The 21,488-nt window shown below is 40.0% G+C and overlaps 15 protein-coding genes across 15 annotated transcripts; 7 read left to right on the top strand and 8 right to left on the bottom strand.

Annotated features, from left to right (window-relative positions):
- Nucleotides 1-366: 366 nt before the first annotated feature.
- NESG_02385 (uncharacterized protein) lies at nt 367-906 on the top strand (the record flags this gene model as incomplete). The annotated part of the gene is made up of 1 exon (XM_053049989.1): nt 367-906. The coding sequence occupies one exon, from the start codon at nt 367-369 to the stop codon at nt 904-906; it is 540 nt and encodes a 179-aa protein (XP_052903720.1).
- A 78-nt stretch (nt 907-984) lies between these two features.
- On the top strand, nt 985-3,549 carry NESG_02384 (uncharacterized protein; the record flags this gene model as incomplete). Its single annotated transcript, XM_053049988.1, has 1 exon — nt 985-3,549. One exon carries the CDS (start codon nt 985-987, stop codon nt 3,547-3,549), a length of 2,565 nt encoding a protein of 854 aa, XP_052903719.1.
- A 29-nt stretch (nt 3,550-3,578) lies between these two features.
- NESG_02383 (uncharacterized protein) lies at nt 3,579-4,310 on the top strand (the record flags this gene model as incomplete). The annotated part of the gene is made up of 1 exon (XM_053049987.1): nt 3,579-4,310. The coding sequence occupies one exon, from the start codon at nt 3,579-3,581 to the stop codon at nt 4,308-4,310; it is 732 nt and encodes a 243-aa protein (XP_052903718.1).
- A 691-nt stretch (nt 4,311-5,001) lies between these two features.
- On the bottom strand, nt 5,002-5,751 carry NESG_02382 (uncharacterized protein; the record flags this gene model as incomplete). Its single annotated transcript, XM_053049986.1, has 1 exon — nt 5,002-5,751. The coding sequence occupies one exon, from the start codon at nt 5,749-5,751 to the stop codon at nt 5,002-5,004; it is 750 nt and encodes a 249-aa protein (XP_052903717.1).
- A 465-nt stretch (nt 5,752-6,216) lies between these two features.
- NESG_02381 (uncharacterized protein) lies at nt 6,217-7,287 on the bottom strand (the record flags this gene model as incomplete). The annotated part of the gene is made up of 1 exon (XM_053049985.1): nt 6,217-7,287. The coding sequence occupies one exon, from the start codon at nt 7,285-7,287 to the stop codon at nt 6,217-6,219; it is 1,071 nt and encodes a 356-aa protein (XP_052903716.1).
- A 743-nt stretch (nt 7,288-8,030) lies between these two features.
- Nucleotides 8,031-9,440, bottom strand: NESG_02380 (uncharacterized protein; the record flags this gene model as incomplete). Its single annotated transcript, XM_053049984.1, has 1 exon — nt 8,031-9,440. The coding sequence occupies one exon, from the start codon at nt 9,438-9,440 to the stop codon at nt 8,031-8,033; it is 1,410 nt and encodes a 469-aa protein (XP_052903715.1).
- A 45-nt stretch (nt 9,441-9,485) lies between these two features.
- NESG_02379 (uncharacterized protein) lies at nt 9,486-9,797 on the bottom strand (the record flags this gene model as incomplete). The annotated part of the gene is made up of 1 exon (XM_053049983.1): nt 9,486-9,797. One exon carries the CDS (start codon nt 9,795-9,797, stop codon nt 9,486-9,488), a length of 312 nt encoding a protein of 103 aa, XP_052903714.1.
- An 827-nt stretch (nt 9,798-10,624) lies between these two features.
- NESG_02378 (uncharacterized protein) lies at nt 10,625-11,395 on the bottom strand (the record flags this gene model as incomplete). The annotated part of the gene is made up of 1 exon (XM_053049982.1): nt 10,625-11,395. One exon carries the CDS (start codon nt 11,393-11,395, stop codon nt 10,625-10,627), a length of 771 nt encoding a protein of 256 aa, XP_052903713.1.
- A 24-nt stretch (nt 11,396-11,419) lies between these two features.
- On the bottom strand, nt 11,420-14,020 carry NESG_02377 (uncharacterized protein; the record flags this gene model as incomplete). The annotated part of the gene is made up of 1 exon (XM_053049981.1): nt 11,420-14,020. The coding sequence occupies one exon, from the start codon at nt 14,018-14,020 to the stop codon at nt 11,420-11,422; it is 2,601 nt and encodes an 866-aa protein (XP_052903712.1).
- Nucleotides 14,021-15,402: 1,382 nt separating this feature from the next.
- On the top strand, nt 15,403-17,025 carry NESG_02376 (uncharacterized protein; the record flags this gene model as incomplete). Its single annotated transcript, XM_053049980.1, has 1 exon — nt 15,403-17,025. The coding sequence occupies one exon, from the start codon at nt 15,403-15,405 to the stop codon at nt 17,023-17,025; it is 1,623 nt and encodes a 540-aa protein (XP_052903711.1).
- Nucleotides 17,026-17,064: 39 nt separating this feature from the next.
- Nucleotides 17,065-18,141, top strand: NESG_02375 (uncharacterized protein; the record flags this gene model as incomplete). The annotated part of the gene is made up of 1 exon (XM_053049979.1): nt 17,065-18,141. One exon carries the CDS (start codon nt 17,065-17,067, stop codon nt 18,139-18,141), a length of 1,077 nt encoding a protein of 358 aa, XP_052903710.1.
- Nucleotides 18,142-18,863: 722 nt separating this feature from the next.
- Nucleotides 18,864-19,544, bottom strand: NESG_02374 (uncharacterized protein; the record flags this gene model as incomplete). The annotated part of the gene is made up of 1 exon (XM_053049978.1): nt 18,864-19,544. The coding sequence occupies one exon, from the start codon at nt 19,542-19,544 to the stop codon at nt 18,864-18,866; it is 681 nt and encodes a 226-aa protein (XP_052903709.1).
- A 27-nt stretch (nt 19,545-19,571) lies between these two features.
- Nucleotides 19,572-20,036, top strand: NESG_02373 (uncharacterized protein; the record flags this gene model as incomplete). The annotated part of the gene is made up of 1 exon (XM_053049977.1): nt 19,572-20,036. The coding sequence occupies one exon, from the start codon at nt 19,572-19,574 to the stop codon at nt 20,034-20,036; it is 465 nt and encodes a 154-aa protein (XP_052903708.1).
- A 63-nt stretch (nt 20,037-20,099) lies between these two features.
- NESG_02372 (uncharacterized protein) lies at nt 20,100-20,621 on the bottom strand (the record flags this gene model as incomplete). The annotated part of the gene is made up of 1 exon (XM_053049976.1): nt 20,100-20,621. The coding sequence occupies one exon, from the start codon at nt 20,619-20,621 to the stop codon at nt 20,100-20,102; it is 522 nt and encodes a 173-aa protein (XP_052903707.1).
- A 21-nt stretch (nt 20,622-20,642) lies between these two features.
- Nucleotides 20,643-21,233, top strand: NESG_02371 (uncharacterized protein; the record flags this gene model as incomplete). The annotated part of the gene is made up of 1 exon (XM_053049975.1): nt 20,643-21,233. One exon carries the CDS (start codon nt 20,643-20,645, stop codon nt 21,231-21,233), a length of 591 nt encoding a protein of 196 aa, XP_052903706.1.
- Nucleotides 21,234-21,488: the final 255 nt, after the last annotated feature.

The following is a 21,488-nucleotide window of genomic DNA, read 5'->3' as shown; positions in this document are numbered from 1 at the left end:
TTCATCTTCTGTTCTTCCAGATTCTTGCGTCTTAAATAGCTTGAAATTACGGAGAAATAAAGTGATTGGTATATTAGATAACTGTTTAATTGAGAGTTTATTAAAGACGCACTCATTGGCTGGTGCTTTTATCAGTTGATAGGCTCCCCCTAGTGAACAGTCTTTTGCACCTATCAAGACAGTCCATCCTTTTCTCCAGTAGGCTGATCATTTTAATTGCTTCTTCTTCTGACAGCTCACTGGACATTTCTTTTATTTGCTTCAATTTCTTCTCCAGCTTCTCTTTAATTTGGGATATTAATTTTTCATCTGAAAGGCTGTCTTTATTCTGGAATAGCTCTTTACACTCTTCCATTTAAAAATTTTATGTTTTTATACGACAATAGTATTGACATTAAAATACCACGAGAGCACAGGGATATCTCACAGCTCATAGCAGCACAGAACTACCAGTATATGTTTGCAGGTGGCACGGACCAAGATGAGTTTCTTATTGTAGATTTAATGCAGCCCATACCTGATGTAGATTTGCACATTGAAGATATTTTAGGTATGAATGATGTTGATGGTGCAACTGTTGTATCAATTCAGTATACGTCCACAGAGTTCAAGCGTGGAATAGATACTTTTTTGGGCAAGTACAGGTCCTCTGTGCGCCCAGTCGAAGTTAAGAAGCAGCCAGACATGCTTGACTGGATGATCGCCAAAGTGGATGGGTATATATCCAGGAATGATGGAAAAGTGCGTCTTATGCACATATACATAGGAGTAACTAAGTATGCTCTGTCTGATATAGTTTTGAGTCTCTTCAAGGAAGGGGATGTTTCAGCAGAAAAAGAAGCTGAGATACACGAGATGATGAGCACCGTAAAAGTCTTAAATTCAGATATTTTCATCACGCAATAATTCTTTATCTTAGTGGGTGCGCAAATATCTTAAGAATTTATGCAGGCCAATAAATGGAATTCTTTTTATTTTCAGAGAATGCTTTCAGATGAATATTTGGAGAAGATTGAAATCACACTAAGCAATCCTTTTACTGTGCAGATGAGTCAGGAGACCTTTTGTCGGCTCAGAGGACTAGCAGAGAAGCAGGCAAGGCACTATCCACAAGACAGGCTATATAAGATTCTTGGTCTTATATGCAGCAGGCTTAACAGACAGACACTCAGAATAGCTGGGAGAGAAGATGAAAAAGAGTGTATATTTGAAATATATGAGAATCAGCAAATTAGTGTGTGCGGGATAGAGATGGGCCTGCCACTTGGTCTGAAAGTTCTGGCATACGGGATAAAAAGAGGACTTAGTGTGGATAGGGATATCTTATTGAAAATTGCACACTTAGAGACAAAGTCATTCTTGGCCCAGAAGGCACTTGTAAGCATATCCAAGGCAGTTGTGCAGAGAGGGCTTGATTATGACGGTCTCTTTTATAATAGAATAATTGAGATGCTAGGGGAGTCAAACAGTGATGTGAAGATAAAAGCAATACAAGCAGCCCTGAAGATTCGGGAAAAAAGCAGCTTAATCGAAAACACAATTGATGCCCTTCTGAAAGATAGTGAGAAGACAGTTCCAAATCCTATCTGGGCACCTGCCATGCTCGCCCTGCTGGGAGTTCATATATACAGAGAGAAGAAAGGGGAGAAAAGCAAAAATGTAAAAATAGCTTTGAGAATAGTGAAGAATTATATGGTGAAAATATCAAATGAAAAGGTCATGAATGGGCTTATGGTGATACTCTGGGGGATGACACAGGTTGGAGTTAAAGCACATCTTCCCTTTTTAATTCTTCTCTCGATATTCTCGCGGTCAAGTGATGTAAGGAAGACTGCGTCTGGGCTGCTTGTTGAGTATTTAGGGCACAATCCATGTGACCAGTCTCTGCGCATAATTGACACAATACGCAGCAGAAGGCCAGATATAAAGGCACTTCTTAAATTTGGGCGAATCAGCAGAAGCCTGCTTGCAGAGTTCTCAGTCGTACTTGTATCAGAAGGAGTGCCTCTTCTCATAAAAAGAGCTGCACAGCTGAAGGTGTACGCACAGCAGGAGTGCACCTGGGATGCAGCAGACCTTTTTAGCAAAGTGTGCGCTCTCAGGGTGTGCCTAATCCAGCACAGAAGAGAGGAAAAAAGGAAAAGATCAGAAGACGTAGAAGAAGTGAAAATGTCAGATATAGCAAAAGACACAGAGATGCAGAAAGAATCAAAAAATACAGAAGAAATAATTCAGAGTCAAAATATACCTTCTAGAGAGATATGTTTATCTGATAAGGAGATAGATGGAATATATTCAAGTGTGAGTGAAATAAACAACCTATCAGTTCGGAAGACACTTGCAGAAATATCCGAAAAAGATTCATCTACAGAACTCAACGGCCAATTAGAAAGGCAGAAATCTGCAGAGCTGTTGGATACGCTAGCCCGAATTGTGCAGGACATTTCACCAAAGATACTCTCTCCCTTGGTGAAAATTGAGGCAGAGGCACTTAGACTGCAGATTAAGGCTATTCGGATTCTTGGACTCGCAGCTCCGCATGCAGAAGCTGCTATTATGCACTGCATGGCAAAGAATATCTTCACAAAAGAAGTGCTTCAAGTGCTTCTGCTGCATGCGCACAGTATTAACGAACAAATTGCACTGCGCCTTGGTCGAGCCGTTAAAACACAAACAACAGTTCTTGCACTGATTATTATAAAGCACCCACTGCTGCAGACCATCCAGAACGAAGAGTGCCCTAGAATGTCTATTCTTAAATCATCCCCAGGATATGCTTCGTACATCTATCTGCTGGCCATAAAGAGACTTGTTCCTGTGGAAAGAGCAAAGTCCATTCTATTTAGCCTGCTAGACTGCTATACTACGGACCCCTTACTTGGGGACATTGGCTCACACTGTCGCCTGGATGCACTCTGCATACTTGCCAGAGCAGCATGGCCCAGCCGGCCATATAAGTACCCGTACAGCATCAGACAGGGCACACAGCCTGTTCCCATATCATTTGTGCTATCTCGCTTGAAACTGCCAGAAATAGATTTCAGCTTCACAGAAGCAGAGCGTGCGCTGCTTGTAAGATACACCCTTAAGCTGGCAGCTGATAAATCAAGAAGAATATCCCACATTGTATTCACCTGCATACTGCCATCAGTTAAAAGAGTGCAGCCGCACTCCTTTTTGTCACACATCCTGGCAGTCTACCAAAAAAGCACTAAAACTTCCCCATTAGAAGATGCAGCTGTAGCAGCTGCCACTTCCACAGGACTTAGCCTTCTCCGAATTTCCATGCAGAGAGGGCAAGAGACCACCTCTACCACAAATAGACAGTCTGCCAGAAAGGCGCTTAAAATGCTTCTGTCCGGTCTCCTGAATGCACTTGTTTCAGCAGATGGCCGACTTTTCCAGAAAATACTTTTGCATGGAAAGAAACTCTTCAGAAGAAAAAAAATACAGAAAATCGTGAAGAGTCTCCTGGAAAAAATCTCTGAGTCCGCCAATAAGCAGGCAGCATGGAAGATCAATGAGATAAGCAAGGAGATTTTGATTTAACAAAAATATTTTTACATTTTTAATTTGGAATGAACCAAAAGGAAGAACAAAAAAGTGCACAGCAGGAAGCCCCAAGTGACCAGGCAGAAAGGCCAAAAATCGATCTAGAAAGAGGATACAGGCCAGCATACAATAGATACAGAAAAAGGCCGTACAGACAAATCGAGAGAACATCAAGATATGAAGAATATCCTAGCTATAGATATAGCAGAGTAGAAGAAGGCGCAAGCCATCCACCCAGAGGATACAAGTCGTATCCCCCACAGGCCTACCGAGTGGATAGGTATCGGGGAAGGCGGCCTGGATATGAAGCATACCCTGGGAGGTGGCAGGAGCCAGGGAGATGGCAGGAAGAGCACTATTCATTTTACGACCAAAGACCAAGGACGTACTACAAGAAAAGAGTTCTTCCTGCAGAGCAAGTCCCAGTGAATGTCCTAGGGATATTTGGCATAGACATAAGAGTGACTGAGGATGAGCTGAAACAGTGGCTAAATGAGAAGCTAGAGAGTCTGCCATTCACCAAGACAGAACTGGTCCTGGACAAATACACTGGGTATAGCAGAGGCTATGCATTTGTGTACTTTGATACTGTGGAAGAAGCAACAGCAGCTAAGGGTAAGCTGACAGACCAGATGCTAAATGGCTCCATTGTACGTGTAGAATACTCAATAACACCATCTGGGCATGCTAAAAGAGAGGTAGCAGAGGAAAGCAAGGAAGCAGAAGAGATAAACCCAGCACAGAAAAAGAATGAATAAAGAATGTTTAGCAATGCACGGAGTACTACTGTGATTTAAGAATATTAATTGCGGCCAATTTGAATGCGCATATTTCAGCACTTGCAGGATTTCATCCCCACAGAAAGATCTTAGAGAGTTTCGGGTGGTTTTGAGATAACATATTGTGTTTGTGCGCATAAAATCTGAAGATTTCGCAGTCAGTACCAGGCCCTTTATATGTTATAGCAGGGTAGTTTTCATATATTTAACTGAAATCACTTTGATACGCACACTAATATAGCCATAATGTGTGAATGCGTATTACTGAATGAGAAGTAAGTAAAACCATTCAAACATCGGGTTATATCCGGGTTATATTCGGATAGACTTTATGCTGCCTGCAGATTTAAAAACCCCATGAAAAGAGACACTTCTCTTAGCCTAGTGCATCCGAATATACAACCGAAACTATTCGATAATTGTACATTGGCGCAAACATAATTAAGTATGCTTTATTGTAAAATAATATCTGCTTTATTTTTAGTCTGCCATGCATGCTTGCATTCTCTAGTTAACCCATAATTTCACTACAAAAACAATTAAATCGATCAAGAACCTCTATTATAGCAAGTCCTTCCTCACCCTATAATAATGCTGATTTATTAATGCTTTCTGGTTTATAAACCAACTGGCGCACTTTCACAGTTCAATAAGCCTTTATTTGAGAAAATTATGCTGCACCTGCCATCATGCCAAAAGGAATATTGATTGTTTCGCCGCATGGATCGCACTCCAAATCAGTTGTAGCAAGATCATTCTTAAGAGACTTCAAGCACTCCTCACACTTGCTTCTCTTACGTGCTGCACGGCCACCATTTCTCTTGAGAATGTCATCAAACTCATTCAGGGTTGTGTTTGAGTTTGCTGGCCCAATAATCTCTGCAATTGTTCTCTTCTTCTTCTTCTTTTTATCCAGAATGCCAAATGGCTCATACAAAAACATTGCACTAACACCCTTGGTGTCTTCCAAGGAGACAGTATTTGCAATAATACTAACTGCTTTTTCTGGTGTGTTGGTTTTTCTTTTGATTAATTTAAAGAGATGGCAGATCTGACTCTTTGATGACACCTTTCCAATAGTGCAATTTGTATCGTCCAAGTTTAGAAGAGAGTCCACTGCCTTCATTCGGGTGAGTTTTTTAACGAGAGGGTGCATCTTAACTTGATTAGGATCATCCTTTCCCTCTCTAAGACAAATAGATGGCATGCCCACCTGGAATGCATTTCCTATACCACCCATTCCATTAATCCCCATGGATCCTAAAACATTCGTGCCTTTCATGAACTGTGAAGAGCACATCTGCGACATCGGCCCTGATATTGCAGGCATTGCCATTCTAGAAGCAGCGTATGTCTTTAAAAACAATCCTACAACAGAGACTCCTACAACTACTCTTTTTGCTACTTGATATTTTGCCATTGAACATGCAGGTTTGCTAGGTTATATACTTTTGTTTCACATTTTGTTGTGAAATGCACCAATCTTATAATATTTCTGTTTCACACTGAAACAGACTTACTGAATCACAGCCCCATCCATCCCCTGCAAGAAAGTGTCTTTGAAACACAGTGCAAGCCAGATTAGATAGTAACTAGGTTGCTGTTTATTTGTAAATCCACTCTGATCAATAGTGTAAGATATCCAAATAATAGCCCAATGTACCCAATGTACCTGATATATTCCAATTATTACAAACATCTGTAGCTCTTGTCTGTACATATAAACCCCCTTAACTCTGGTTATATCCAATTAACTCATATTATTTCTGTAAATAGTAAATAGTAAATTAATATCTAACAGAGTGATATATAGAATCTACTGATTAGCCTTATGGTGAGTTAGTATATGCCTGGTTATTTGGCTGATTAGATTACATCATGCCATTCACTTTTCATCACGTGTGTATTTTGTGCACTCAAGGGAAAGACACTCGTTGTTGCGGCAGAGAGTGTGTGCCCGGCACCTGATACTTCTTACTACGTTTGATATCCCAGAGCCAAACTGGCCTGCTAGTTTCTTCTTTATATGCATATCCGGATACTCTCTGTGCAGTATTTCCACTAGCTCCTTTTTTTCAACTCTCTCTGCACAGCATGTCTCCAATGCATACGCCAGCACAGCCACATTAAGAAATGGAGACATTTGAAGTACTCCGCATAGCATGCCTGCCCTGCAGTCTCTTTGCAGATTACTCTCCCAGAATCCAGATATATCTGTTATAATTTGTCTCACTAGAAGAAAAGTAGTTTCATCATGATCCTTTCTCTTGTTGATTATATCTTTGCACATCATAGAGATATCTGCCCTGTCCTCTGACTTATTTACACGCACTGCACTTTTTTCTTCTGCAATTTTTCTGTGCCTGGAGTACCCCATGAATAATTCATCTGCACCAGACCCTGTTATGATGTAAGTGCCCCCTAACTCTTTCGTCTTTCTTGCTGTAAAGAAATGGAGTGCTGCCAGGTTGAAGTCCATTGTAGTCCCGTCTGATATACTTAGTATATCCTCCTTTCTTGCTATTGTTTCCTCTCGTGTTACATTATTTTCTACTAACATGCATCTGCTCGTATCCTGTACCCTACCCAATATATATGTATAACCTTCCTTTGCTGTCTCTCTGTCACGAGATGCCCACGTATCACCACATGAGAATGCCGTATTTATAAGGAACACTTTGTGCGTAAAGTACTTTAAGCAAAGCATAGCACACAATAAAGAGTCAATTCCTCCACTGTATGATATAAATATTCTATTTGTCTCATCAGTAATTCTATCAAGAATATTCTTAAGCGAGTTAAATAAAAGAGTCTCCAGGGAGCAGACTGAAATATCCATTACTTCACTATTATTTATATCTTCAGATATATTTATGCTTATATCCTTCATCTGCAGGCTTTCCTGTTTCTGTAATATTTCTTGTATAATATTACGGCTGTATGCATAAATAGACATAAAAATTTGCAAAAGTGCTAGTTTAGCAGTATACTACTGTGCATCTGGCTTAGCAAGAAATTAAAAAAATAAAAGATATAAAAGAGGGAATGCATATACGAAAGAAATGAATAGATGAAACAAAAGCAGAATTCCTTCAATTCTTATACGAATAAGCCAATCTTAACGAATTCTCTGATCAATTCCCATTTATCTACCAGTAGTGCATGGTCCTTTAAGGACTGCACAAATAATAAGATGGCTTAGTTCTACACTTCAGAAGAAAGCCAGAATCATAGAAGGTAGTGCTAGAATAGATAGATTCATGCATAATATATATAACGGTTAATGTGCAAAAATTAGTAATAGTTCATTCAGAAGGTAGTATTTTATAACCAGATAACAGATAGTGTAGTTGTCAAAGGAGATTTATTATTATCACATACTTGAATATCTTTGGTGCCTATATCTCTTTCTTATTCATACTGGATATATTTCTTATTGTCATCTGCTGCTTGTTTTAATTTGGGTTATACAATTTGGTAGAGTGGTAGTCTTCTAGTATACGAAGAGTCTTCTGGAAAGTGGAAAGTGAAAGGGTCTTATATCTACGTAATAATCATGTAGTATGACAAAATACCACAGTATTAATATGCTGAAACAATGAATAATCAAGCATATAGTGATTCTTCCATGATCAGGTGCACCTGGAATGCACTAAAGAGATAATATTCTAATTAACATACAATATAACAGATATTTATTTAACAATAGCACAGACGGTTCTCTGCAAGCATTGAAGAGAGTGAGCTGGATTTGCCTATCTCATTCAAACAGTATGAAAGCCTGCCTTCTGCCACTTGCTGCCTTAGGTTTGCTGCATTTTGCATTGACTTTATCAGCTCTACACACATTATATCCGAATCAGATGTTTTATTTGTGCTGTACGCTTCAGATAGAATCTGCGACGCCAAGCCTGCAGCCAGCCGTGCACCAAACCCATTATCTGCTGATGCTTCTCCCAGAGACTCTTCCTGTGCTTGGTTGTAGATTGGGGGACAGATACACTGAACCCCTTCAGTACCACCACCCACCACACCGTACATCATAGGTGCACTCTTCATAACAGACACTCCTCCGCCTGCTACCAGGCCGCCTGCTCCTGCTCCTGCCCCCAAGCCTGCCATTGCAATTTGCGCAGGCACTGCTACTGCTGTAGCTGCAGGAGCCTGCACGGCTATGGAGCCAGCTGACACAGGAACTATAGACCTAACTAGCTGCGTAGGGTAGTTCATTCTCTGCATGGCTTCGTAGTTACGCATGGCTTGTGATGTATTTTGCTGGTGCTCAACTCTTGCTAGGTGCGCAATTGCTGCCATGTCCTTTGCATGCGCTGCTTCCTTTGCACCTATTTCTGTTACAGCCATGGCTGCTTTTGCAATTCTGCTTGCCTGGGTTGCACTGTTTATACTGGCTGCTTCTGCTGCATGCAGCACCATTTCACTCTTTCTTATCTTTCTTAGCTGCTGTGCTTGCATGCCTGCCATTGCTGCTTGGCCACCTGCCACAGCAACCATCTGCCCTGCCATGGCTGGCTGCATAACTACCTGGCTCATTGCTGCCTGTGGTGCTGCCTGCATAACCACTTGACCTACTGCTGCCTGTGGTGCTGCTTGCATTACTACCTGGCCTACTGACTGCTGTGCTGCTGCCATGGCTGGCTGCATTACTACCTGGCTCATTGCTGGCTGCGGGGCTGCTTGCATTACTACCTGGCCTACTGCTGCCTGTGATGCTGCCATGGCTGGCTGCATAACCATCTGGCTCATTGCTGGCTGTGCTACAACCTGCTGGGCTACAGCTGGCTGTGCATACTGCTGCACAATTGAACTGGCATCTATGGCTGCCATGCTTGGTGCTGGCACTGTAATGGAAACTGGCGTGCATGTGCATATCTCCCCTATCTGCTGTGTCATTCCACCTGTCTGGGCAGCTCCTCCCATCCCAGATAATCCTGACATGCCAGAGAACCCTGCACCAAGCCCCATGCCCATCTCCTTCTGCAGATATCCCGTTGATGCTCCATCTACGCATACACAGTCTCCTATGCTTAATGCATTGCTGTATTTAAAATATGTACCAACAAGTATTACAACGCCTTGTAATATATTCATTATAATGTCATTCTTTTCTGGCTATATAGGCACTTTATTACATGATTAACTTTGTTTTGCTTTTTTCTGTTTTAGAAGGTGCGTGATCAAGTCATTATTCACTCTGTATTGGGTCGTTTTGTTGACAAGTGTTTTAGAAAGACTTATTACTGATTCATTGTTGTAGTGAAGTATTGAATTAATACCAATCTGTATTCCGTTGGTTTCTATGTATACAATTGTAACCTGATTTGTTTCAGAATTAGACATTATCTCTACGACCGCCTTGAAAATAGCAGGTACTTTATTCTTCTCTGCCTCATGGTTTAACAATGGCTGTGTTATATCCAGTAAGCTAAGCACTTTGCACAAAACCATAAAGAGCAATAAAAAAATACAGCACTACTATAATATAGTGGATATTACTGAGTGCATATAAACTATATTTTTGTTGTATGAATATGGTTTAGACTTATTTGCAAGATGCTTTCTTTTATGCTGCTTCTTATTGTGCTTTCAGGACGAGCTTATGTGCACTGCCACTCAATGCGTGAAATCACTAGAAATTAACCAGAACATTCTACAAGGACATTCTGGTCTTTAGAAGTAACAGATTCTTTTGCATAATTTAGAGAACTATTCATATAAACAGCTATTCCTACTGAATCTAGCATGTTTAACCAGAATCAATGCATATTCTGCATATCTCAGGGAATTTCAGCCATTTGTGGTTCTTTCGAAATATATCCTAGTGAATTATTAAATTATTCTGAGCTTTGTTCTACTAGAAGATTTCTTTATTATTCTTTATAATATTTCAAATACTGAAATTCCTGAAGAATGAATAAAAAGACAGAGATATTTGAAGGAACTTGTATTCTAGCCATAATATTGTAACTGTAAGCACGCAAGTGCACTGTAGGTGTATTTTCCATATAAATTATCTGTAGTTATTTTTTGGGTTATTTTGTATTAGATATATTCTGTCTATTTATCTTTATTATGGCTTAATGTAAGCTAAAGCATAATTATTGTTTGAATTGAAATCTGAAGAATCCTTCTGGGTGCATAAATATTTAAAAAGGTACCTAGTGCATTTTGGATTATTTGGGCTAAATAAATAATGAACTGATTTTATTTACGAGCTATCCCTTCATTACTAATAAATTAATACCACCTAGGGTATTCTTAAACTAATTATTCTTCTAATTTAAGAAGTTGTACAAATTTAGCCAGTCATCATCCTCTGTGAAAATATAGCTAGATCCAAGTGGGCTTCCTGGTGTGGCTCGGTCCATCTCATGGGGTGGGTTCCATTTCTTTGGGGCTTCTACATTCTCTTTCTGGCCCTGTGAGATACCTTTGTGGTGCTCCTTCACCTCTGACCGAACACTTGCATCTCCAAATATCTGCTTGAGAATGTGCACATCTTCGTATATCTTGTATGGACTTGTGAAAATAAACTTGAAGTACGATCTTCTATCATTTGTTTCGCAGTCAATTCTTGATTTCTTCTTTGTGCTTATAAGGATGAATGGAAGATGCAGCTTTTCCTTTTCTTCAATTTCTCTCTCTGAGTTCCTCTTAATAAGCCGCAGAAGCAAGTCCTTCCTGCGAACTGTTTCCTCAAGAATTCTTCTTTTTTCCTCCACTCTTTCTCGCAGTTTTGGGGCCGAAACAATTGCCTGCCCCAGAGAGGCGAGTCTTCTTTCTACTTCCTCCTCGCATGAGCACATCTGGTTATCTGTTATGTATGCCATCTTCTTGTCCTTTTTGATCAGATTCACTGCACACATGACATTAAGCGCATCATAGACCCTTCTCTTTACATTTTTGTCGTCCCCTGTGCCCTCTGTCATTCCCATAATTATATCTGCTACCTTTGTGTATTCAATTGACTTTTCCTTTTGCATAATAGAAAGTATCATGGCAGAGAACGCCTTCAGCCCAGTTCTCTCCTTCTTTTGTCGGTTCATTATAAATTTGCAGGTGAAGAATATTTATTTCAGAATTCTTACAGTGGGAAGATCAAGCCCACCGCGCGTGTCCTCTACGAAGTCAACCTGTGTGAGCTCTAGCTCCTGTGCTATTCTTTTGTGCAGAAGAGTGAGGGCCTCTATTCTGCCTGGCAGTATCTTTGGCTTTGCAGATGCATACTGCAGGGCATCAGAAAGAGACACACCGTACGCCTTCCAATCCGTGTCCTTAATCTCCTGAGTGCTCTTCAAGGTGTCTGCCTTTGCGTGCCATGGAAGAATTTCCTTCAAAAAGGCAAGTTCTATGTGGGATATGCGCTGTCCTTTCTTTCTGTACCTAGCCATGGCCTTCTTGGTGTGTGCGACTACTTTATCAATCCACAGCCCCATATCCACAATACTCTGTGATACCTCTGACTTCTTAAGAATCTCTCCTGTGCCAAATGGCTTTTCCGTTGCGTCCTTCAGGATGTATTCTGTTGTATGCGGGATGATCGGGTAGTTCAAAGCCAGGAATACCAGCCATGCGTACTTTATGAGCGTGTGGTTGTCAGATGCCTTTGAATGGTGCTCAATGAGTGGCTCAAGTGTATAGAACCCGTGCATGACACCTTCTCTGAAGAACAGATTTTCATACGCGTCAATTGTCTGGTTCTTTATGGAGAGAACCTTGTTTAGCATAAGAGAGTCTAGTGTAAACTTAGATGAAAGCTCTTTCTTTAGCTGCAGCTCAAGTGATTCTATCTCTGCCTCAAGGGATGCAAACCTGCAGCCACTGAAAATTGGAGAAAGCTGCTTGTATATCTTGTGGATGCGAAGAACAGAGGCATTGCATGCCTGCTGAGAGAAGTTACTGTCCTGTCCTGTGTCTCCTCCTGAGGCTAGAGTAAGCCTCACAGCATCTGCCCCAAACTTATCTATTGCTTGGTCTCCTGTAAGGAAATTCCCTATACTTTTACTCATCTTCTCTCCATCCAGAAGGACATGGCCATTAGTGAATATTCTCTGGGGCCACAGCTCTTTCCTGAAGAGAGAAACATGGTTGTACACGAAGAACAGAAGATGGTTGTTTGTTAGATCCTTTGCGGATGTTCTCAAGTCTACTGGATAGAAATACGCAAATTCTTTGCGCAGTTTAAGAACCACTGGGTGAGTGGAGATTTCTGTCTTCTGGTTCTCTTCCCCAAAGACTGCCTCCCAGAAGTTGTAATCAATCAGGGACTTGTCCAGAAGAGGAACTTCTCCAAAAATGTCTTCTGACAGAAGATGCTTCACAGTGTAGAATGCCATATATATTGTAGAATCACTCAGTGAGTCAATGACATACTGCGTATCCCACGGAATGCGTGTTCCCAGACCGTAGCTCCTGCTGCATGCCCATTTAGACAGCCAATCCAAGCCGCAATTCATTGCCTCTCGTGTTTCTTTGGTGAGTGTCATCTCGTCCAGACACTCCTGTGCGAGTGCCTTCCAGGAGTCTTCTCCGTAGTTTATGTGCCACTGGTCCACAAGGGCTACGATGCACTCTGCACCTGATCTGCTAATTACCTTTGAAAGCGGCTCGTAGTACTGTAGAGTGGGATATTCTGTCTGTTGCTCCTTTTTGTTTTCCTTCTTCTCCTCTACCTTGCTGGCTGATGAGAGAATAATCTTTGATGCTGGCAGGGTTACTGCTGCAGTTCCTTCAATGACTACTTCTTCTCCGCTGCACTGAATGGTTCCCCCAACAAGTGATGTTCCTTCAATTGTGCCTACTACTTTTACACTGTAGTGCTGCGCCTGGAGATTTGGCAGAGTAGATGGAGCTGCAATTAGAAGTTCCCCTTGCATGTCCAAGATATTGTATGTGACACCTGTGCTTACTACGCACTTATATGGTGCTGCTGCATTCTCTTTCTGAACTACTAAAAGGGTGTACTTCTTTTCCTCTTGCATGAAAGGAACCTTCAGCAGCTGGTACTCTTGCGGTAGAACACCTTCTCCAGACTGTCTATCGTGGTCCATGCATGGCTGGTTGTCCTTTGGACAGTAAATAGTGTATCTTTTCCCAAAGGATATTCTGTTCTGCTTCTTCAGCTTTTCAAACTGCCAGCGTATGAATGAATCGTAGAACCAGTTGATATCTGTGGTTATGAAGCAGCGCCTCCAGTCAACAGAAGCCCCAAACCTCTCAAGTGTTTGCTGTGCCTTTTCTGGGAAGTACCTCAGCCAATGCTCTGCATCTGCAAATTTCTCAATCTCTTCTTCTTCAATGTCCATTGACCGCAAAATATCTGCCTGCCCTGTCTTTCTTACTCCAGTGAGCTCGTCTTTTAGCTTATCTGCAGCTGCCTTGATGGGCATACCTGTGCAGTGGAATGCATATGGAAACAGTGAATTGTATCCTGTGACTCTTTTGTATCTGGCTGCAAAGTCCGCCTTGCTGAAACTAAACATGTGCCCTAGATGCAACTTGCCATTCATGTATGCGTATGGGAAGGTGGTAAGATACTTCTTCTGTCCTGGATTTGCATCCATTTCATACTCCTTTCTTTCCTTCCACAGAGCCTGCATGGTTCTTTCTATTTCTAGTATTTCTTCTTTCTTTCCGTCCTTTACTGGGTGCGTACTGCTTTGTGCGTTCATAAATTTTACACCATTTTTATTTTTATATATACAAGCCTACTATGCCCCTACTAGTTTTCTGTGGTATAATTACTCTCTGTCTACTGTGCACTATTCACAGGAATTCTTACTGATCTTCAATCCTTCATAAAGTGCATTTTAAGCTAATCTTTGGCTGCTGGCTGTAGCACACTCCCTTAATTTATATTCTGGCTATATTCATGGACTTCTCCCTGTAGTTATATCTATTTTCAACTAGTTTTCCTATTACTTTTATTTAAACTATATGCCTATTATAGTTATTTGTCAATTTATTCTAAACTCGTACTCTCCTATTATAAGCCATCCTTATGGATATCTGTCTCTTTGCTATGCCATGCAAATAAGCAAAACTCATTAGTGCTCTTTTCATTTCACTGCATGGTCTTTGGCAAGGCATAAAGCACACCTCTTAATATAAATGGTATATAAAGAGATTTTTGGGAAAATAACTGACATATAGACTATATGAACATTATTCATACGAAAGGATAGTGTATTCCTGTAGCTTCTTAATTGCATGCTATATATGTACTCTGGGTGGATATCTAATAGAACAGAACAGTTTGAATGTTTATTATTTGTTTACACAAAGCATGGGTGTTTATGAAATTATCTATGGAATTTATAACATAACAGCCTAAATATATACTACATATGCTAGCAGTTCTAACCTGTCACTTTTATACGTTAAAATATGTTAAGATGCACTTCCTAGCATATACAGATATATTTCTCTTCTAAATACTTTTGTTCTAGTGGAATTTATCGTATTTACAATGTGGATATTTGCTGCCTTTATGCCTCTTCTTGATATACCCGAATTTTCTGTATTATTGGATTTCCTTTGATTCGGGTTATATCAACAGCTTTATCTATATATGCATACATTTGTCTCTTTGTTTAACTCTATTCAGAAGCATATGCTTAATTAGATCTAATTATCTATATGATTGAATTGGATATATTCTATCTAACTAAGTTTTTGTGAATTCGGGTGTTATATCTATAGATTAAATCCTTTAGATACAATTTGGTTCTCTGTCTTGATCATTGTGTCCTTTCTTTTACCTTTCAAGTCTATTTCTATTTACTTTTCCATGTCTACAGAAACTTCACTCTAGTTTTGTCTTCACTATGTGGATGCAAGGCTGTGTCTTTTTTCAGATGTATTTTCATCTTGCAAGCTGCAAACTACCATACCCTCATGCACTCTATATTTCTATTGCATATGCACTTGGCACTCTAACAGACCTTTTTGCTTTCGCTTCTGTGCTGTGTATTGCATTTCTGGCGCATTTAATCGAATATTTGAAATCAAAATATTCTGTAACAAATACATATGTTTCCAATGTTTTATTAGGATGCAAAAAAATGTAATGACCTTGGAGCGTATCGCGTGTTCATCGAACAATAACACTTTAACTAGTATTAAAAGCAGCCAGAACCCATACATACTTACAAATGAAAAAAACACAGCCATTGTCCAGGATATTTTTAACTCTTTTGGAAAATGCTCTGTTGCAGAATGCCCTTTGAACTCTTCCATGCCGCATGCAATCTCACTTTACTCAAATATTCTCTTCTGCATTGCACAGGGTCATGCTAACAGGCCCTCACTAAGCTACTCGGGCTCTTTCTCGTCTATTTGTAATTTTGAAAAGAGCATTCTCTTTGCAATTCAAATAGACCGAAACTTCAAGCCCACATGCACAGGACGGATTGATGTGCGCTGCGAGCAAGAGATTGAGTCAATCACATACATGATATATATAGACCGGTCTTTCCAGACAAAAATAAGTACTGCAGACTACTACCACATACTGGACATGCTTCTGTGCCGGAAAGAGTATGAAAGGTTTTTTATCATCTATGCACAGCTTGAAGAAAGAAGCCTAGGCATATATAAGCTGGCACTTCTTGCCTCCCTTTACATAAAGAACGAGAAAACCACAAAAATCCTAGCACACCTCATACGCGATCTGGGTCTTTCTGGAAAGATAGATGCAGACATATCCTCACCAGAGATTGTTGACAAGCGGTTTCGCAACTTAGTAGAAGAAGCTGCAGAAGATAGCGCAATCCCCGACCTTCCAGCAGAAGACAAAGAGATTCTCTTCTATACGATAAAAAATTGGCACTCAAACAAGCACAAGGAATTCTACTGGACAATCTCCCTGCAGAAATGGAGCTCAAGCAAAGGAGCAGAAGGCGCATCGGAAGCAATGATTGACAAGTGCATTCTGCTTAAAAAGTACGAGGAGGGCTGGTTTGTCTACAAGGAGTCCACTTTGTATCCCATTCTGCCGCTGCGCATGTTCAGAATATCCAGAAAGGCTCTTTCTCTAGTCATCCATGCAATTAACAACTGCAATACAAATATGTGGGTTGAGAGGTATCTGGAAATAGCGACAATCATCACCCGAATGAGCATAGACAATGCCCAGAAAGTAAGAAACACATTCTCGTCCCTTCTCCGCCTGAAGAACTACTCCCACATATCGTGCATTGCCAGGCTAATAATCAAGCAGTACCCTGATAATATGCTCAATGACAACCAAACCCTCTGCAGTATATTTGAGGACATATTTGAAATATTCAGGATAAACAAGCAAGGAATAATCAACTCTGGTGAAGACCCGTGCCTGCCAGAGCTAGCTCTAAATGCATACTCCCTATACAGCATATGGCGAAAAAAGAATTCTCGTGGTGTTCTCCTCTCTCTCTTCTGGGGCCGGTCAAAAGAGGCAATCGCAGTGTACAATGCCATCCTGCAAATTGCAATTATTATTGAGAACAAGCCCCAGATTGTCACTCTCTGCAAGAATATATGGGAGGACAGCCTGGCTATCTCGGAAGATCTCTCCAATACACTGATGCACGTGCACAATATATATTCAACCTGCAACTGCCTTGAAGAAGAGACCAATGTCCACAGCCGCGGTTACTTAATGCACGTATTGGATCTTCTTTCCTCGGCCCAATGATATAAGAATAAATTAAATATTCTAGTTTGCAACTTACACATGAGAGCCAGACTATTACGCGCGTACGTAAGCTTTTTCTTTCTCCTGTGGAGGGCATCTGCTTGGAACATCACAAATGTAAAGAACTACGTGGTGGACACTCTATCTGCAACGTATGAATCGACTGTGAATAAATACTATGGGTATAAAAGCTTTCCTGCCGACATTCGCTTTAAAACCCCGCAGAGTTTATTTGATGACATCATAGAAGACAGAAAGCCTGGGGCTATTAAAATTTCACTCGAACATTCTGTGAATAGCTACAGTACTGCTCTTTTGTCTTACACCATTACCCCAAATGAAGTCCGAGTGACTATATTCTGCAAGAAACAAACACCTGATGATGCGCAAGAAATATACATGAAGGAGCTTCTTACAATTCTCGAAACCATAAGCACTAAAGATAGTATTATATCAATTGCAATTGAGGACATACATATTTTTGGGGAGTTTAATGCGCTTCCCATAGATAATTTATTGCTCCCAAATGTTCTGTCGCTCAAGCTAACTGGCGTAACTTCCTGTAATGACCCAAACGGGGTCAACTCAATTCTTAAGTTTCTTGCACTTTTTCCAAAGTTAGAAGTTCTTGTGTTGAATAAGTGCAACCTGCAGATGCAAGATGGGGTGCATCCTATTCATTGTTTGAAGCTGCCTATGAGAATTAGCTCTCTTCGGATAATAGATAGCAAGGGTGCTACTGATGCAGATAATCTTCTTAATATTCTTCCTCTGTACTTTCTTAGGTTTTTATGGCTTGACAACTCGCATATTACCTCGCTTAATACTCTTTGCAATAATATTCTGTATAAGCAAGAAAATATGGAAGACATTTGGATAAATAATGAACAGCATTTAGCTGAAATTAAGTTTCAATCATCTAAACTCCGAGCTAAGCACCAGCTGAGCATGTTTTCCATTCGGAATATACGCAACCTTAGGAAAGAGAATGTCGATGTAGATTTCACTCTTTTACCAAATGATTCTAGTATCTACTTTCTAATTGACGAAATCACTTCTCCTGCTAATAGTGCAGCAGAAATTAGTTCTATATTAGATAGGTATAATCCGAATTAACCTACATCTGCTGACAAGACTAAAAGATTCTTCCTATGCAGTACCTACTTGCAATATAAAAGACTTTTTAATGATGTACCGTATTGAAAGACAGCATGGTCTATATTATAATGTCTTTAGACTATATTTGAATGGCTTGTGATGGTAATTGCTGCTTGAATATAGCCAGAACTGATCATAGAACGAATTTCTTGAGTATTTTACTCTGTGTCTTATTTGCGGTGTTCTAATGGTATATGTACTTCTTTTATTTTATTCCAGTGTATGCAGTGCTCTTGCGCTTTCATTTATTTCTGTTTTATCCTTCTGATGCAAAGTAAAACTCTTCTGAATAATATATTATTTTTCATATATAGATGCTTTTATTTCTAAATATCTAATCGAAATTGAATTGAAATGCGCACAGTAATATAGTACCAGAAGTAGATTATACACAAGCAAGAGGGTCTACAATTCATCAAGGAGTATTCTCTAACTCAAATATGTAATAAACTGCATTTACAAATTCAATTTCTTTGAGTATCTCACTGGCATTCTGCGCATCGAGTATTAAGTTTCAATGAATATTCTAAAATGTGGCAGGCTAGCTTATTCATATATATACATCTTAAGTATTCCTATGCATGCAAGCTAGTAAGAGTATTTCTTGGAGGTATTTGAATAATCCAGATAAATTAGGTTATATTATGCTTTAATACTCTTTATTCGTGATATATGACTGTTTATACTTCTTGCAGCCCATTAAGCAGCAGGTTTCTGGTGAACTCTTCATGAGAAGATGATATTTCCTTGAAAAGTGCAATTATTTCGCGTTTAATTGCCACTTCATCTACAAGGCCGTTATGAATATGCGGAGTAATTAGCTGAAATAAGATTGGAGGAAGTATTTCATTAAATGCTTCCTTTATTTCTTCCTCCTTCTGGGACTCTTTGCTTATCCCAAGACTTCTTACAAGTAGGAATGTTTCAGATGCAGATTGACTGGAGACCTTTGCAAAATACTCTTCTCCATTATGGCTTATTATTATAGACCTATTCTTCAGCAGAATCTCCTTGTACTCTGCATCCGTTAGTGGATAGAGTGAAAACATCCGCCTCTTAGGAATGTACAACTCTACCGTATCAATTGACCCTATGCTTATCTCTGGAAGTATTTCTAATATTTCCTTTTCCCCGTACTTTACATCCCGGCACTCCAAGAACATCTCTAGCTTGGCTGTTTCCTGGTCTGTTTTCATTAAGAAAGTGTTGCTGTCTTCCCGGCAGACAAGCCTATACGTCTTGTTGTTGCACAGAAGAACAGTTCCTGATGCATTTCTATTCTTAAACTCAGCCAGCTCCACTTCTCCTTCAATCTCCTCTGGCAGATTATTTAGCAGAATGTGCTTGGCATGCAAGTTCATATAGCGAAAAATGCACTAAATTTTTTTATGCCCGCAGAGAAGCACTCTGAGCTTAAGTTCCAGAATGTAGAGGAGGTTAAACTTGCACTCTCTTCACTGACCCCAGAAGAATCTTCATTAAAGGAGTCTCTCCTCAGATGCTACATTCTTAACTTAATTATGTACAATCAGTTGGAGGAGACACATCCCATAAAAAAAACACTTATCACACTCAGCGTATACATTGACTTAGTGGACAAAGCAAGCAAGGCAGACCAGCCAGCAGGCTCAAATATCATCCAGCAAGCAGAGGAAGAGCTCATGCCAGAGGAAGAAGCAGCCCTCAGAAGACCAATTGATTTCGCAATGGAGAAGAACAGGGTCTACACAGAAAGACACAAAAGTGTAAAACCAGAGAAAAGGAATCCCAGGCTGAAAAACAAGAGAAAGTACGAGAATGCACACGATCTAGCAGACAGAGTCAGAAAGGAGCACAATGTTCAAAGGAAATGATCTAATAAAGAAAATAGAAAAATAAAACCAGATATATTTACTTGCTACTTACACATTCCATGCTTAAAGAAGAATTGGAGAGTTCAAGTGGTTTGAATACAAAACCACAAATAGAACAACCCTTTTAAGAGACCTCCCATGGACTGCAAGGCACTCGCTCCAATGGCACTGTGCAAAAGGCCCTTTCCTTGTTTCTACTTTAATTATGTCTGCATCAGAGCCTGCACACTCTTGGATTGTTCTGAAAACACTTTCAACCCAGCCTGCCATCTCTTGGTAGCTCTTTGTAAGCCCAATTGTGAATAGCTTATTTGTTAGGTCTGCCTTGCACTCTTCTTTTGAGATTATTTTCAGATCCTTATAGGTTATTCTGACATCATAATCCACAAATAGCAGATTCAGGGCTGCTGTCACCATAAGGGACAGACTTTTATACTTTCCAGACCTGCTGGTTTTTCTTTCTTGTCTGGTCATTTTCAGGGAATATGTTTCAAAGAGAATGTTCAATCCGGGCGCATTTTCTTTTATTTCTATTATATCCCCTGCTATGCCTGTGGTTGTTGACTCTAGCTCTAGATACTTCATACTTTCAAAATAAAACTTTTTATGACTCCAGAAGACGCACTTAAAGCACTCGTAAACATACAATCCAAAATTGACACAGCCAATGCAGAAACCCTAAAGGAAGAGCATAACTTAAAACTGTCATACTTCAACAGCCTAAAGGAAACAATGGCTGAGAGAGACACTTTAATCAAGGAAATAGACGGATTCTGGGAGGCAGTTCTATGCTGCTCAGAATGTGCAGAGCTGCTTGCAGAAATGGACTACAGAGAGGGACAGGAGGAGACTTCTATAGATATATCCTGGATTGATGAAATAATTGTTGAATACAGAGAGGATTTCAAGTACTACGTTGGAATAAAGGCAAAGGAAAATGCGTACTTTAAGAACACTCTTTTAGAGAAGGAGTTTTCGCTTTTTGAGGGACCAGAGTGCATATCCACCCAAATCGAATGGAAAAACAAGAAATTAATAGAGAATCCACTTGTCAGATTCTTTAGCTCAGCAGATTCTTCAGATGATGACACAAATATGGCCATTTTCCAGTTGCTAAGTGATATTTACTTCAATGCAGTGTACTACTATGTGCGCCTGCCAGAGGACGAGTCAGACTGCTGCGAGCACAAGCACTGAGTATCTGCCAGAATAAAAAATGCTTTGTTTAGGCAGCACTGCCTTTACTTTACATTTGCAAGTGAAATCATTCTTATACCATTATGCTTCTATTCTATACTGACATTTATATACTCCTAGGAGTATATTCAGATATAAGTAAGAATTCTTCATAAATTTAATAAATGGATCAGAGTGTTCTTGAGTTGTACTTATTAGTTTCTATGTGTTTTACATGCGCATTCGCTAAATAGCAAGGGTTATGTAGTAACTTAG

The sequence above is a fragment of the Nematocida ausubeli genome (genome assembly GCF_000738915.1).
Source record: "Nematocida ausubeli strain ERTm6 chromosome Unknown supercont2.6, whole genome shotgun sequence".
Taxonomy (NCBI): Eukaryota; Fungi; Microsporidia; genus Nematocida; species Nematocida ausubeli.
Note: the sequence above shows the minus strand (reverse complement) of the source record. Positions and strands in the feature narration are given on the sequence as shown.